This window comes from Podarcis filfolensis, assembly GCF_964270895.1.
Source record: "Podarcis filfolensis genome assembly, chromosome: 2".
Lineage (NCBI taxonomy): Eukaryota > Metazoa > Chordata > Lepidosauria > Squamata > Lacertidae > Podarcis > Podarcis filfolensis.
Window position 1 is genome coordinate 51,138,586 of NC_139605.1, and position 17,836 is coordinate 51,156,421.

At 44.7% G+C, this 17,836-nt stretch overlaps 1 protein-coding gene across 2 annotated transcripts in view; it reads right to left on the reverse strand.

Annotated features, from left to right (window-relative positions):
• Window positions 1-17,159, reverse strand: part of SEMA3G (semaphorin 3G) — a 73,505-nt gene extending 56,346 nt beyond the window's left edge. The window contains exon 1 of one of the 2 annotated variants that reach the window (XM_083603336.1): window positions 16,643-17,159. In XM_083603336.1, coding sequence (XP_083459462.1) covers window positions 16,643-16,760 — 118 coding nt within the window. In that variant the 5' untranslated portion in view covers window positions 16,761-17,159. The remainder of the gene's footprint in view (window positions 1-16,642) is intronic. The other variant, XM_083603337.1, reaches the window with a different exon arrangement.
• Window positions 17,160-17,836: the final 677 nt, after the last annotated feature.

Here is a 17,836-nt window from a genome sequence, read left to right on the forward strand (position 1 = left end):
TATATTTTTCTATTATTAAACAGAAATAATACTTTCCTGTCTCAGAATAGCACTTGCACAGGCTCTCATGCTTTTGTTGTTTCAGAAAACTTCCTCTCCTTGAATAGGGAGGTTTGTGTTAATCTGGCAAGACTTTCCTCCTGCTCAAGTGTTTTCATATAGAAAGAGATTAATGCAGTAGAAGAATGGATGAGGGTCAGCTGCAACAGTGAGGTTCAGGGATTATGCCCAATCCCTCTCCAGAGTGCAATAACACTCAAAAATTCATTCTCTCGGGGAAAAGAATGATGGCTTCATGGAGTGCCATAACACATCTATTACATAATCTTCTGAGAAAAGGTACATTTATAACCAAAGACTTCACTGCAGCCACCATACACCAGAATTTTGAGTCTGGAGAGCTTCTTGAACTTGATTACCTAGGTCACATTCAGAAAGGGTTTGTTGTGCAAATTCCTTACTACAGCTTCTGGAGCAGTATGGTCGGTCTATCAAGAACATAAGAAGAGCCTGAATGGAGCAGGCTTAAAGACTCATCTAATCCAGCATCCTGGCCAAACATTTTAGTGCACAGATTCATCTATCAGTAGCTTTAATATCTGCTGTTCATTAGAAGTTACATTTTTCTACCAATATGGATGAATCCGTCTGTAGAAATTCAAGTTCAGGGTGCATCAAGCACAATCCGGTTCTGCCACATTAACTAAGGACAAAAGGACAAGTGGGACCTGTAACAAATGTTGCAATGTGGAGTGCTTCTGTTTAATGCCCTACTCAGCCAGTCATGTCTTGCTTCAGGATACAGTCGTACCTTGGTTGTCAAATGGAATCTGTTCTGGAAGTCCGTTTGACTTCCAAAAACATTCGACAACCAAGGTGCAGCTTCCGATTGGCTGCAGGAGCTTCCTGCACTCAATCGGAAGCCATGGAAGCCGCCTCAGACGTTTGACTTCCAAAGAATGTTCACAAACCGGCGTTCGGGAGCCAAGACGTTTGACTCACAAGGCGTTCAGGATCCAAGGTTTGACTGTATTCTATTCTCACACACCAGTTTTCCACCCTATCCTCTCCCTTCACTCAACATTATGACCACTGACCATGATAAGTCTTCATTGGGTTGGGCTTCCCCACTGAATATTGCCGGTTCTTCAGCAAATCTTGGGACTCCCCCAAGCCTGCTGCAGTCTCTCTCTTGGACATGAGTTATGCTGTTTCAGGTGACATGAAGTCTGCACACAAAGAATTAGTTTTCTATTAGTATATAATACTATGAGGATGTACATCAAGGCCCAGGCACATTTCGTTCACTACAGCCATGGCCACAGCTAGTAAAACATTACCCTTACTAGAAGTGCTAAGCAGTTGGGGGAAAGTTATATTGATTGGGTGATTGTAAAGATGTTATTGCAGAGCAGCTGTTGTGATTGCCTTCCTCCGATTGGCAAAAGCATGCATGTTTGAAAGGGCATGCATGCCTGAGCACTGATTTTTAGTACCAGCTCTACTGGAATTCCTAGATATCAGTAGTGGTTCTGTTTTTTCCTTTTTAAAAAATGGATTGTTTTATTGTATTCATTTTCTCTTGTAATCTTCATTGCTGTTTACGATGAAAGGTAGTCTATAAATGTTTTTAAAAATAAATAAAAGACTGTGAAGCAATTATCACTTGTGTTTCCCTGCTGGTTATCAACAGGGCCTCGTCTGGGTGACTTACTGAACCAAAGGCAACATCAAAGACGCTTACAGGCTGGACTATAAAGCAGTGCTTGATGGCTGAGCTATAAGAGGCCCACAACTCTTTTGCTTCAGCGTGGAGCCTGAAGTTTCAACACTGTTCTACAAATAACTGAACCACAGAGGGGGTAGAGGGAAGTCAGTGGATTGGAGAAATCCCATATTTCGGTATTGTATTGAATGTAAAAACATTATGCAAAATGATACAGTTGTTCAAATTCTTATTTTTTATTTCTTAATATTTATTGTTATGTTTGTTATAATAAAAACCAATAAAAATATTATTTTTAAAAAATCAACACTGTTCTACGACAATCAGAGGAATGGTCTCTCTCTTCATCACTCCATTTACCAGTAAGCAAGGAAAGCCTGGGCTTTCTGCCCAGAGTTGCTCCACATATAGGCAGCACAGACTTACACTCGCATTTATCCAGGCCTGTTGCTGCCAGGTCTCAACAGACCTGAGCAACTAAGAAAAGAGCCACTTCTTCTAGTTTCGTGGTGCTGCTGACACATCCCTTCTGCAAAATCTCTTCTTAGCTTTTGAGAAGGTTTCATGCTACCCGCTTCTCCCTGCTGCATTATTGTGTCACCACGGCACTTTGGGAAAAGACAAGAACCCAGCTCTGATTAAAGAGCCTCCCTTTTCACCTAATAACATGAACATATAGCCTGATCTGCTGCTGGCATGACAGATGGGTGATTGCCAGAGCAAGGGCCTCACACAGTCTGGGAAACCATAGCCTAAGCATGAAAACTCATGGGAATCAGTAATTCTAATCAAATGCATTGGGCCACGGCTGCTTATCTAGAAGGCAGGGGCAAGGCACTGGGAGCTCAGTGCAGTGTTGGCTAGCAGTGTAGCCAATCCATTGCTTCCAATGCTGTACCCAAACTGTACCTACACTGCCTTGCCTTTTGGTAAGAGGCAGGTTGGAGAGCAACAGAGCCCCACCTACCGGTTCTGTTTCATCTTCCACTACACTATCACTACAGTCCATCCACTGAAGGTTGTTTTTCGCCTTTGAGAAGCACCATGAAGTACACAGATGAAGCTGGATTGTGAACAGGTGGGAATTCTAGAGAGATTAGGATCAGAAGAACAAAAGGAAACTGTGTACAGTCATACCTCGGGTTGCAAACGTGATCCGTGCGGGAGGAACGTTCGCAACCTGCAGCGTTCGCAACCCGCAGTGTCGTGTCTGCGCGTGACACGATTTGGTGCTTCTGCGCATGACATCATTTTGCGCTTCTGCGCATGTGCGAGCGCCAAAACCAGGAAGTAACCCGTTACGGTACTTCCGGGTTCGGCACAGTCCGCAATCCGAAAGCATGCAACACGCAGCGTTCACAACCCGAGGTATGACTGTATTGTTAGTCAGCAATATTTATGTGTGTAGTTCACTCAAGTTAGGATTACTGCAGGGCATTTGGTATACAAAAAATTAATCCACCTGCCTCCTATTGCATTCAACAGAAGAATTTAGGAAAGAGCTTTGGGCTTGGTAGCAGAGCATCTGCTTTGCATGCAGAAGGTCCTCGGTTCAATCTCTGGCATCCAGAGGTAGGGCTGGGATAGAAGAACCCTGTTTGAAACCCTAGCCTAGAGATCTGATGCCCGTCAGCTTAATCCAATAGATGGACCAAGGGCCTGACTCAGCCGACTGGCAGCTTCCTGGGTTTCTATCTTGGTGTACTATAAGCCTATCTTCCGGGAAAGAGATCAGTAGGAATACTACCATATATATGTTGATTGTGATGTGCAGGTGCTGCTATTAACCCATGATGTACACTGTCATGTCCCATCGAACGAAGAGAGCATTTGGAGTTTGCCCTGCTTGGCCTGTCCTTTTCAGCTGAGTCTACAGAAAGAGCACCCTGAGTCAAAACTTCCAAGTGCAAACTACACAGCACTTTTTCCAGTGAAAGAGCTTTAAAATGTATAAATCCAACCACTAATACAAAAACATGGGAGTCCAATAAAATATTGGCATCCAAGAGAAAGAAACTTGTGGCTCCAAAGGCACATAAAATGGCTGAATCATTAATAGCCCTTAACCAGATATTTTATGAGGCAGGAAATTGAAATTCAAAGCTTTTGGCTAATGTGCTATGGAACAAACAGGACAAGCACAAAAAATAAATCTGTACACAACAGGGGAAAAGTAGCCTTACCTATGACCAGGTGCAATTAATTATACCTTTTTTACATATTATTCTAAATTAAATCAATTCCCCAAAGCCAACAAATATTGGATCAATTTGGAAGCAACCATGCTGGGTGGGAAGATAATCTGGGTGCAACGCTTCTTTAGATTCATGGTTTTCTCAATAAAACACATGCAGAACCCTTTTACTAGAAGCGCCTTCCAAGTGTAGAGGGGTTGGCAGAAATCCTCCTCTCTGGTGCGTTCACTGCTGCTCCCTTTGATATATCACCCTGTAGTGAAATGTGAGAATCTAAGAAAGGGTATAGTACTGTGGAAAGCTAACAGCTATTTTTGGCTTGAAAAGGCTTTTTCAAGAATGGAAAAACGGGACCAGAAGAACAACTTATAATAGACAAAGGGACCTGGGATGTGAATGGGTACAAGTTCACCAGTTTTACCATTTGCTACTAGATTCCCAACATAAAACTGCATCCTTGCAGGATGCTTATGTAATTTGAAAAGCTAATATTATAACCTATCCCTATCTGTAAAAGTAAAAAATGTATAATGGGTTAGTTGGCAAATTGATAGGTACTCTGTGTGGACTGAAATGAGTTTGGGAATCAGATTTGGGCCAAAATATTGGTGAATAGGTGGCGCTGTGGGTTAAACCACAGAGCCTAGGACTTGCCGATCAGAAGGTCGGCGGTTCGAATCCCCGTGACAGGGTGAGCTCCCTTTCCTCGGTCCCTGCTCCTGCCAACCTAGCAGTTTGAAAGCACGTCATGTGCAAGTAGATAAATAGGGACCGCTCCAGCGGGAAGGTAAACGGCGTTTCCGTGCGCTGCTCTGGTTCGCCAGAAGCGGCTTAGTCATGCTGGCCACATGACCCGGAAGCTGTCTGCGGACAAACGCCGGCTCCCTCGGCCTATAGAGCGAGATGAGCGCGCAACCCCAGAGTCAGTCATGACTGGACCTAATGGTCAGGGTTCCCTTTACCTTTACTTTACTGGTGAATTGCAATGGAAGAAGATTGGGTCAACTAAACCAGCCTAATTTATACCTTCCTTTATTAGGGGAAATGCAATTAAAGTTATACACAGCTGGTATAGGATATGGTTACCAGAGGTCCCCGTTTCCTGGGGACAGTCCCCGGATTTACAAATCTGTCCCCGGAATCTTCCTGGATTTCATTTAACGTCCCCGGATTTATATTTTAAGTGTTGTAAATTTATTAGTAGGGAATGAATGTTGAGTGATTGGTTCAACAGCACAAGACACATCATATGGGGACTGCCGGCGAGGCAAAATGGCGGGCGCCACGGCAGCAGGCAGCTCCTGAAGCCAACCAGAGCCAACTATGCTACCAGGCTGGCTCCGGGCTGCTGAGAATGCCACTGCCATTGCTGAGGGGGAATCGGGGACACCCAGCGCATCAACTGGGGGAACTGCTGACCCCCCCTTGTGACCCAAATCAAGCTAGGTGCGAGAGCACCCAGCCACCTGGCCGACTGCCCAGCGGTGCTCTGGGGCCAGGAAAACCCCGAAGCCAATGCAGGGGAAGGAGAAGGAAGAGAAAGAAAGAGGAAGGAGGAAAAAGAGGGGAGCCCCACCCTTGCTGTGCCGCTGCTGCTGCTGCCGTTTAGGAGGAGAAGTAGGAGAGCACCAACACGTGGACGAGCTCAGGCCCGGCCCAAGCCTACTCCACGGCGGCTAATGCTCCAAGAGAGCAGGCTGGGGCCCAGAGGAAGGCTGTGCAACAGAGGAGACCACAGAAGAGAAGATATTACTTCTTTAAATAATAAAAAAAACTTTTTAAAAATAACTTCTTTTCTCTTTTTTAAAAAAAAAAAGGAAGTTTCCCCGGATTCTTTGAAAAAAATCTGGTAACCTTAGTATAGGACACTGTTTCAGCTTTCCCATATGACATCTGGGATTGCTCCATTATGTTGGAATGGATGTGGACACAAAGAAACAGATCACCATCTTTTGTAGGGCTGCCCAGATAGCCAGATATTCTGGGGAGTAGTACATTAAGGAATATCTAAAATAATGCGTAAATCAATGGATTTCACACCTCACTTGGCGTCCTTCGCAATGAAAGAAATAAATGAAAAAAATGTAATGGAAGATTTTTTGACATCTGGTGGCAGCAAGGCTATTGATTGTTCAAATGTGAAAGTCCCTGCAAGGCCTAAACCTGGACTTATATTGTAAAAAACATTTGTCTATTGGCCATTGCAGAGAACTCATGAAACAGAAACATTGAGAGGAACTTATAAACCAGGGACATTTCTTTGCAGTATGGTGGCAATTTATCCCTAAATTGGTTGCATGGTGCTTTCAAATTGCTCTTTCTTTTGAACCACATCAGCAAGGTTAAGAGGGGAGTCTTGTTATCTGGGCAGCCCAGAACCTCCATACACACAATCCAGGCTTGTGCACCAGGGGAAGCCACTTCGGTGCTGCTAACAATGCAATTTGACTTCACACTCGGAGGCATTCTCCATTGTTTCTTGAGACAGACACATACCAGCAGCAACAACAATGAATGAAACTGGACTTGAAGACAAGCTGGCAGCAGCTTCTCATGTCATGAATATAAGGGCTTTACTCCTGCGTGGTCCAGAGTTAACTAATAGAATTGAGTTAAATAGATTGTCACCTGTTTAATATATCAATAAAAACCATTTAAAATGAATAAATCCTACATAGAGAAGAAAAATTGTTACTTCCAGAGTCTGGGTGAAATTTTCAAAATCCCTTTTTTTAAAAAATTTCCATGTCTGGCAAAAGCAAATGAATATCCCATTCACCTCTCCTTTTCCACTGCAAAAGCCTCAGCAGCGCCTGCCCCGAACAGCTGTTTCCCTGCGCACCAGATAAGTGTCAATGGGCCTTAAGATTCTTTATCAGAAGAGCATTCACAACCAGCCGTGAAGCATATTTCAGTCCCCAATTGGGGGGGGTGGTTGATAGCCATTTCAACTGCCTTGTGGACACTGGAAGGATTGCACTGGCCTACACCTCCCCCCACCGCCCACCCCAGAAATTCTTGCAGGGTAAAAGTTCAAGAAAAGAATAGTGTGGAATTGTAGGCACTCGAAGCATAATCCTAGCTTGCCCTCCTCATTAAATGCTTAAAATGTTGCAAAGCCTGGAATCTACATGGCCTGGGAACTTTTCAAACAAGAGAAAATTGGCTCTGGACAGCAACTGGCAGCGAGTGGCTTTACAGAACAGAACCCAAGAGCAACTTTCTCCATCCTGCTGTCCTCCAGATGCTTTAACTACGGCTCCAAATTGCATTGGCCACGCTGTCAGAGGCTGTTGTGAGTTGCAGTTCAAAGAACTGGAAGGCACAAAGTTGGGGAAGGCTATCCTGAAACAGTCAGTGAAGATAGCAATGTCTATCTCAGCACCTCCTAAGCACTCAGCATATCCTTAGTAAGCAATTTAGCAATGGATGCTCTGGCATCAACTTTAAATGTGAAATAAATAAAAATAAAAATGCCTCTGGGAAAACTGCACAAGGAAAGCAGTGACTGAAGTGATAGCTGACCAGGAGGTGCTACAGACAGGTGCAAATCACATCACCTGGGGCAACTTAGCTAAATGTGCATCTCAGCTCCTTGGCAGAAGGGCAAGATAAGCATGTAATAATGTGCGTATTTTATTAGCAAAGTCCCACTCTAGCGATTATGAGATACGCAGTAACACATTCTCTTTGGTGGCTCCCTAAGGTTTTGGTCCAGATGCAACTTGTGAAATTTGCTTTTGAAAAGATTCAACCTTCTATTGCATATACAGCAAGGACTGCTTAGCTGGTTTTCGCTTAAAGCAGGAACCCCCTCAAATGGCAGAGTTTTCCCAAACAAGCATGTAGCCTTGGTGTCTCTCATGTGCAAAACAAACATCAAGGAGTTCCCACCCCGCAAAGGTAACTGTTCTTATCAGAGTAAGCTTACTACTTCCTTGTGTGTACCTACACACTGTGAAGGAAACTATGTGATGCAGCTGGTCTCAGGAAGTGGAAAATAACATCCAGAAATACTATAAAAAAAAAAACTCCAAAGGGCGGGACAGGATTCTGCCTCTTTCCAGTTAATCCTGGCTGTTGACACACTTGCCTCACTTGGCACCTCTCTGGATTGTCACACAGCCAGCTCTTGCTCTTTGAGGATTTTATTATCCCTCCTTACACCATCCAAGCTCAGCCTTCCAATACAGAACTCCTAAGCCAATTCTCTACTTTCTGCCGCTTCTCTTACTCTCAGGCTGCCTCCTGCATTGCAGCTGGTGGCTCTCTTGCATTATTCCCAAGGCACACACCTGATTCTCTCCCCCGATCACTGCTGCGTGATCACAACTTTTGTGCACTGTGTGCTCCCAAAGACAAGAATAAAATGTAAACATGGATGCAGTGGCGTAGCGTGGGTTGTCAGCACCCGGGGCAAGGCAAGTAATTTGCGCCCCCTAACCCGTGGATTTGCGCCCCCTAACCCGTGGATTTGCGCCCCCTAACCCATGGATTTGCCCTAACCCCAGATGTTGCGCCCGGTGCGGCCCGCCCCCCCTGCACCCCCCACGCTACGCCACTGCATGGATGGGCCACCTCAAATTAGTCAGCTCCTTAGATGAAACAATCTATTTGCAAACCGTAAGTCTTTAAAAAGAAATCATTTGTTCAACTTTCTCTGTGCCCTTTCCCAAAGAACACATCACATTTTACTTTACACTAGAACAACCTTGGATAGTGAAAGAAACTTTCAAGCCACACAATCAGAATAGAGGAAAGGTTATTTCTAAAGCTATCTCAAGAACATATATGTTGCTGTGGAGAAGGCTCATGCTGCTTAGCTAAAAGAAATCTGGGCACTGATTACATTTGCAAACCCTGGACACTCTTCCACAAGATCTGCTGTGTCACTTTCAGGCGAATTAGGGCTGGAAGTGAGCTGCAAGCCTGACCGTGAGAGTCTTTTACTCAACAAATAAACTAAAGCATGAAAGGATGACCTGTTTAAAAATAAACTACAAGGGAAAGGAAACTGAGAGGGTGAGGGGTGAGCAAGACACCTCACTGTGTCAAAGGAGGATGACAAGGATGTTTTGGTCCTGCTCCTTTGCAACAAGGAAAAATGGAAAGGTCTTCTTGAATGTGAGATGTGATAAACAGTGGTCCATGCAACACCATCTCCAAACACAGCCACTCAACATCCTCCTGCTCAGTGTGGGGTCTGGCACAGGCCTCCCCACAGCATAGCACTGGAGAGATTCAAGACAGTACTCAGTGCTGCTGTTCCACTTGTGCAACAGACTTCTGCATTGGAACTTTCCATTCCTCCCCTTCCCCCAGCAGTCTCCTATGCACCCTCAAAATCTGCTCCAGGGGGTTGGGGGATACCACAGGGGAGATTCTGAGTGTGCATGAGGGACAGTATGTGTGGTACTGGAGACAATGCTGAGCACTCAGATGCTAGAAGCCTAACACCCTCCAATTCATGCACAGCTTGACTGGATATTCTTGATGTTTATGGTTCCATGAAACATTAGACTTACTTCCAGAAACCAGAGGGCCATCCAGCAATCGGTCAATGAGGGTGTGATAAAGGAAATAAGCTACACAGGTTTCTCTTTTAATACACAGACATGCTTTATCAAAACTCTAGAAGACAGTAGCCTTTGCAATGAAACAGATATACATGTAACCCTTGCAGAGGACTGATCTAAAATCTGTTGTGGTTCCAGAGAGATTTGTGCATGCACCATTTTAACCTTGCTCAACACCAGTCCCGCACTTGAAATGAAAAAAAAATGACCCAGAGACCTCTGAGATATGCTTCCCACTTTGTACATCTTGCCCCCTCCACATGTCCCTTTCTCCATGGTGAATTACCATGGCTTCAGAATTCTTGTCTCAGCCTTGGGTCTAACTCAAATTGGTAGCTGTTATATTTGAAATTAAGCACGTATGTTTGCACCTTAAAAAGATCAGAAGTGCTCAGATACATTTCAAGAAGATGCCACCAAAACCCAGAGCTTTAACATGTCCTTCACATACAGGTTTGCTTCTTATTCATGTGACACCTTCCACCACCACCACCAGTAAGCAGCGTGTTCACCTATGCTCATAGCTTGCATTTCTTTGCCTCTTCACCTCCCATCACCTTTGATCATTGTCCATGCTGATGGGCATTGTAGTCCAAAATGGGTAGAACGTCAGTCAAACAGGAAGGGGTAGAGAGTTAAATGACAGAACCTGGGCAAAGCTTGGAAGGTGTTTGGGCTAGGGAATTACCTTGGTAGATGGGGGCTTGCTGGGCAGGACAAACCAAATGATTTCCCTCAATGGTAGGAAAAGATTCTAGAAGGGGCTGGGGGCATTTGACCACCTTCATAGATCAAATGATTCTAGGAGGCACAAGTTTAAAGTAGGCATTTTAAGTAAGGTTCTTAATTTCTTCTGTAAAGTGATTTTGACTGAAACAAAGTGATGTGCCTTAGAAGAGTAACCACAAAGCTTTAACCCTCACTGAGTGTGCATAAATAAAAATCCAGTTTTGTTTACAACGTGCCTCAGCCTTACTTTGATCCTCTGGTTAAGGGATAAGTGGTCAAAGCTTTTCCTTTCACGTTATTAAGAAACCTTGCTGCTGGATATTAGAAAACACTACAACATAGACCTCTTAAGTGTTACTGACAGGGAGCATCACATTACCTCGCTCCCATTGTCGTAAGCCAAAAATGGCTTATCTCCAGAGTTTGCCACAGTGATTATTGTTAACAATCAGTGAAAGTGCTGAATAGTTACACAGGCATATGTTAATATGTTGAATATTTTCATTTAGCTGTATCTCTATGGTGTTTTCCTAATAAACATAAGTTATTTTAATGAGAATGTATTTTGAAGAGAAGCCTTAAAACATACACTTTTGGTCCTTCAGTGAGCCAAGCCTTGCATTTTAGAGAAAAGCAGTTGGTTAGAACAGGCCACATGCTATTCTATAAAATATCTCTAATGGTTATTACTGTTCCTCTCCCTGAAACAGAAGACTGAATATAGAGGGAAATCATGCTAGATGTCAACATGAAAATATTTTGGTTTGGGCTCCATGAATTATGGTAACTTTTGAATCTACTGTAGCCACACAGAAAGATCCACAATGGCAGCTGCCAACTATACCACTGAAGTAATGTTTGAATTAGTCTTTAGTTGAATACTTGGCTTGAAAAAACAAAAAACAAACGCAGGATATTTTGAAGGGCTGGAACAATTTTGCTTTCTCCAAAGTGGTACATTTCCTTTTTAAAGATCTGCACAGATCTAGATATCAGATGGGCACAATGCCATTTGGACATGGGGTCCACAGTGGAATGAAGGGGGGGGAGAGGGATTCTCCCTATGCCACACCATTCCTGCATTCTGATGTGTATCTTGCGGCTGCCTCCTCTCTGTTTCCTATTCCAGAAGCTAAGGGAGGTGCAGACATGGCCTATTCATACCCTAAAAAGCAACGCTTTTAATTTTATCCAGTTTTCAACAAATGCAGGCCAAGAATCAAGACCAGGATATTTGTGGGTTCTGTTATTTGCTGTGGAATCTCCCCTCCTTGGAATTCTCACAGGCCCTAACAGCCCAGTTTTTGGGTACAAGCCTGCAGTTGTGTTGCTTACCCATTAATAAGCTTGGTGGCACCTTAAACAAAAGACTTGTGTGTGTGATGTGTGTTTGCTGTTAACAGGTAAACATGGCTGCCCCTCTGGAATTCTGTGCCCATTGTTATCTTGAGCTACTCATTCACATTTTTAGGCACTGGTCCAAGTGCCTTGATTATCGCTGAAATAATTTGCGGTCCAGTTTTCAGTAATAGCACCTATTATTGTTTCTGCAAGCATTCATAAGCTGCAATGTAAATTATAGGTATTCAGCTATGACAACTGTTGGAGAGGTGTTGAAAGAGGAACTATATTTAAACATCAAATTTAGGTTGGTTTATTTTTTCAAGCAGTTCAAGATGCAGACTGTTCTCAAACAATCTCTCCTAGCTTGGAGCTGCTTGAACACTTTCAGATTTATATTTTCCTTGTTTTACAACACCCCCTATGGTAGATGGATGCTGTCTGACAAGCAAGTTTAGAAAACCAAATCTGTCAGAAATTGAATGCTTGCATTATTTTTTAGCGTGATTCATTTTACTTCCCCCTTCTATGATGAGGCAAATGTCCATGACTACAAAGTACTTAAAGAATAACTCAACTGAGGATTCAGAGTCTTTACCATTTCCAGTCCTGAGGCTCTCAGATCATTAGATACATCAGTCTGGGCTTCAGCCAGTACCGCATCTGCCTCTGGTGAAAATCTGCATGAGTTTTCAATCTAAGGCAGCACAAGCCCAACTCTTCTGTTTTGTGTTTCCTGCATTCCCCCAGCTGCTCCTAAAGGCAGACTTTCCTCCATTTCCTTTAGCCTATTTGAGGCTAAGGAGACTTTGCCTGCTGACCACAGTCTCTCATATTGCATGCAGTTGGATCTTGAAGCAATGAATATCCAGTCAGAAAGAGAAATTGCATGTCTAAGTATGTGCAGCTGCCATTTTATCAATACCTCAATGAGATACTATACTCCAAAACTACCCACAAGCATGGGCCTCTATGAATGTTCCAATGAGAATCAAATGTGGATCTGACCCCTGGCTTCCATAGGAGCCAGCCAACAAAATAAATGCAGAAAGAAAGAAACCTTCTGGCTAAGACGCAAGTCCAAATGTATGTCTCTGATTCTTGCATTTTGTACTTTCTTCCTACCCATCTTCTTACACAAAGGTCTCCATTCTCAAGAAAGACTCATTTGGTTCCCAACCATAATATTGACACTGAGTGACTTTGTGATATGGGCTGTCCAAACTACAGTTCTCAAGGCTTTGGGTTTTCCTCTTTCTTGTGAAAAAATTGCTAAGCTTCTGGTGTCAGAAAACACTAGGAATTCCTGTCCAGGAGCTGCAAAGTTAGCAACCGTCTGTCTTGGGAGGTAATGGAGGAGTGCATCTTTGGAGGTGAAATCAAACTGTTGGAAGGTTACAGCACCTACTGTGGCTGTAGAGACTGGTATGTGAGAGACATGTTTTGTTGTAGCTGGGGCAGATTAAGGCATCTGGTTGTGTTGCTGCACATGCACCATGGTCTCCTTCTCTCTGCGTTCCTCCCAGCAGTCATTCCTCCTCTGGCCACTGCTATGGATGCACAACCTGTCTTCAGGCACTGTGTTCTTCTGAAAGGGATTCTCACATGACAGTGGTAACGTTGCCAGCCTTCATGTCACATTTGTACACATCTTTGTAATGCAACAAAACACATCAGCAGGGCTCCAATACAATTGTTTACAAATTAAAGACATTTAAAACATCTGAGAACAATCACATATCCTCCCAGCTAATAATTTCAGGGTCTCAAGGAACGGTGTATTTCAGCCATCAAATGCCTCAGTAAGCAAGTAGGTTTTTTAAGTTCTCTTGAATGTTAGTAAAGATGCAGACAGATGCACCTCATCGGGGAGGGCAATGCATTCCACAAATGAGTAACCACTACAGAGGAGGACTTGACATAGATCAATTGCCAACTGAGAGGCATCTAGCAGTGGCAGCACCTACAGGGCATCCCACATTGGTTGTAGCATGCTAGATGATTAACACAAAATGGGACACTATTTTAGGTACTTTTTATGGCTGTGTGTGCTTACACTTGAATTGGATCCAGTAGTTCACTGTGGATCTGACAGTAACCAACCTTTTGGGGGATTAGAGATGGCAAGTGAATGGCTAGGTGGGGAGTGTATTTCTAACATACAATCGACCCTAGTCCATATAGCATTACAGCGTTGCACTGCTGAGGAAACAGAATTGACATTTGCAGAGCAGGCATTCCAAATATGTATGTGCTTTAGCCACTCCTAAGCTTACTAGTTCAAGCTCTGCAGACCTGACAGATTCAACCGGAATCAACCCAGTTGCGAGTGAGAGCAACAGGAAACAACTCAATCTGTATCTTGGAAGTGCTAGCCCTGGTTGAGACAGTTCGGGCAACTTTACAAGCACATGGAACACCTGGAGCATCTTCCCTTGCTCTCATTCATGCTACCTGCTCTGAGATATGATCATCCTGCCCCCAAGCTGGCTAAAGAAAACAGAGCCTTGACAGCTGAAACAAAGCAGGCTATGGTTGTTACAACTTTCTCCTGGGAACACAGAGAGGGTGGGTGGTGGGGGCTCATAGCTCAGGAGCAGAGTCTTGCATAAAAAAGGACCCTGGCATCTCCAGTTCAGAGGGCTCTCAGAGAGCAGGGCTGTTTCCTGGCTGAGACCTTGAAGAGGCAATGCAAGTCGGTGCAGGCACTGGCTAGATGGAGTAACAGAACCATCAGGCTGTATCCAGCAGAGCCATTCCATTAGTACAGTGTAAGAAACCTTAGGCACATGGGCCAACCTTGGCCACCAAGGGATCCAGTTTGGCCCACCTGTCAAAGCAGCCTGCATTATAATGGCATCATGTGATTGATGGGAGGGTTGCCCCATTCCCTGTCAAAGTTGGCCCATAGGTTCCCCACTGTTGCATAAGCAAAAAGAATTCTGCCTGAGCAATAGGACTTCTTCTCATTCTCATCTTCCTGCTCCCCCCTCCAAATATGCTTTGGGGGGTTGAGGGAACCCCCGGAACAGGATTTGGGGGAGGCAAAAGAGGGAGGAGAGAGAAAGTCCTGCTGTGCAAACAGAAGACATTGCATTAACAGAACAACTTAGCTGGCTACAACCCATAGTTTTTAACCTGCCATGAGCTGCATTTAATGTTCTGTAAGAGTGGTAGGTTGCTACTTGGGGGGACCATATATTATTATTTTCATCTCATTTCATTTTAAAAATATATATACCCAATCTTTTAGGAGAGCTCCCTTCAACATTACAACATTTAAAAGCAAAACATCTCAATCAGTAAAAGCAATAAAGCAACATAAACAACACACCTAAAAAGTTCTTTTAAAAATCACACAGAAGAAAAAAGAACACAAGAGAGAAAAGGAAGCCACACAATGACATCAGAAAATGTTGCAAACTTCTAATAAATACACCAGTACATAGTCAACTGCCTAATGTGCTTTGGCAAAGTGAACATAAGAAAAGCCCTGCTGGATCAGACTAAAGCTGGATCTTAGCCAGCCTTCTGCTCCCACAGTGGCCTACCTGGTGCTTATGGGAACCCCAAAAGCTGGACATGAGCACAACAGCACTCTCTGCTCCTGCAGTTCATATTCACCATATTGCCTTTAATACTGGAAGTGATTATAGTAGCCTTTGATAGCGAAAAGGGGCAGAGAGGCCAAATAAAAATCAGCAGCAAGTTTTACACCTAGGCTTGCTCAGGTGAATTCAGTGGAGTTTCCAATTGTTTAGCTGATCCCTGCAGCTGTGCTTTAGCAATAACTACTTTATGCAGTTATTATCAAGAGATAATGTTCACTGTCATGCTGTAAAAAGCTTCACCTGCTGATTTCTGCACAAGCAGCTGCTGTTAAGGGCGCAAGACCAAAGCTGGCTGGTTTTTCCTTCCTATTCAGTTGGCAGTTCTGCTGGATTTTCATGTACATTTGGCATGCGTTATATGTGCTGCATTTCATAAATGAGTGTTCCTGGAAATGATCTGTTCAAATGTGTGCTACATACATAGCAAGAGATAGCACATAGAGAAGAAAATACGGATGCTGACATGTATGCAACTTTGCCCCCATTTCTCCACGACCACCTATATTACTTCATTCTCACAACCTTCCTGTTCTTGATCCCTAGGACACTTGCACACTTCGACAACCCAGCCAGGCATTGCTTCCCACCCAGTGCCAAGATCCCTCACCCGCCATCCCTGTTCTTACACCTTCTCTTATTCAATTCAGGAAATAAGTCATGATCAAAGCTCTTCAATGGATTCTATCATCCGCCACCTCTCTGAAGAATGTGGAACTCAGTCCAAAGAATCTCCATGTGGCAACTGGGAGCCAATAAAGTACCCAGCAAACAAAAAAGTGCATATGGGACCATCCCAGACTGAACTACTGAGACACACAGAGAGAGCTGTTAGCATGTTCTAGAGCATAAAATGTTGGATTGGTGTCACGTATGAAAACAAAGAAGTACTTCTAAGCCTCTCCTGTACTTACTGTGGTACAGGTGAAGGACCAACACACAGCAGAAAAATACTGGCCAAGGTTGTGTGTTCACATTCTCATTGTTAACCAACTTAAGCTGGAAACACGTATACACACACATACACACAGCGCTTGCAGACTGCCATTATTTTCAGGTATGATACAACATCTTCTAACCTCCCCACAAACATTTCAGAATGAATGCTCCTTAAAACCACCCCTGTTGCCTGATTCCCCTGCAAACAAATCGCTATGAACGAAACAGGTCTTCTGAAAGCGCCCATACACACAGAAGCTTCAGGTGTGGAGGCAGACTTGGCTTTCTTTGGAAAAACAGGGTTCAAAACCTAACTCTTCCCTCGACTGCCTGGCCCATGGATGCGACTCGCTCGAGCCGCACTTTCTCAGCCTCCATTGCTCATCTGTAAAATGGGAACATTAAAGTCCCACCTCCAAAGATGATTTGGAGGCCAAATAAGAAAAGAAAGCGAGCATCAAATATGATTTTTTTTCCAAAGGGGGGGGGAATGCTTTCTACTGAGTGAGGTGATAATCATAAGCTTACCTTTAGATGAGAGGCGAAGTCGAGGCACGCTGCCCTTCGTGGCACCACAGCTGGCAAAGGGGTTGCAGATGAGCCACCACCAAGTCGCCAGGCCAGCCAACATGTATCCACCTTTCATGGTCCCTCGCTTTGCCTCTCGCAGGGAGGCAGCCGCTCCTTCCCGTCAGTTCAGAGGGGTTGCCACCCAGACCCCGCTTCTCCCGTCGCGACAGGGACGCCTCTCAGTGCGCCGCCGCCGGCCTGCTAGAAGTGGCGGCTCCCGCAGCGCGCGCTTTCTCCCTCTACACACTAAACGAGCGCGACGCGCCCTCAGGAGTTCGAGCCGGCCGCGCGTCTCCAGCAAAAGTTTTATACAGGCAGGGCTCCACCCAGCTTCTCAGCAAGGCGATCGCCAGAGACCCAGAGAGCTGAGGCGGGGAAAAGACGCGGGAGGGAGGTGCGGCCTGCCTTCAAGGACTTCCCGCCAGCCGCACGCGCCTGAGGCGACTAAGCTGCCCCACCGAGCGAGGCACCCCTCAGGGTGTGGGTGTGTTTGTGCATGTGTTACATTTCTCCTCAGTGCTGCCCACTCTCTCCTTCCGCTGAGACGGGAAAGCAACTGCCAAGTTAAATGACTCCCTGCTGTAGCTCCACGCTGACTGACTGTCCATCCTCACGAAAGGGGGACGGAGTTGATCCCTGGAATTGGGTTTGGGGATCTAATCTCCTGTAATATTTCCCTACTACACCCTCCTCTCCATGCCTGCAACGGTTTTTCCATCCCAAAGAATGCACTCCCCACACCCGTTCCCCCATCTGAAAAATAAATATATTGATTCCCCACTCTAGCCAAATGGACACAGTCCAGCAGTGTCTCTCAGGTTCTCCTTGCTGCCAGATGTGTCCATTTGAACTGCCCCCGTTACCTGCTCCTTTTTGTTTCTCGCACTGATCTCATTTTACGCACATCCTGACCTGGCGCTGGCGCCTGTTCCAGATAAAACGGAGCAGAGAAATGGGATGCCTAAGAGTGGCTTGCTCTTTAAAAAACATATTGATACCCATTTTTGAGCCTGACCAGGCTGGTCACCATAGCAAAGCAACAGAATGGAAGAACATGGAGCCACTACCAAGGCTGCCTGACTCATACGTTGACCACAAGTTGGCCTTATTTCCAAGTAAATATGCATCGGCCAATGAAGGCTGGTCCATCTG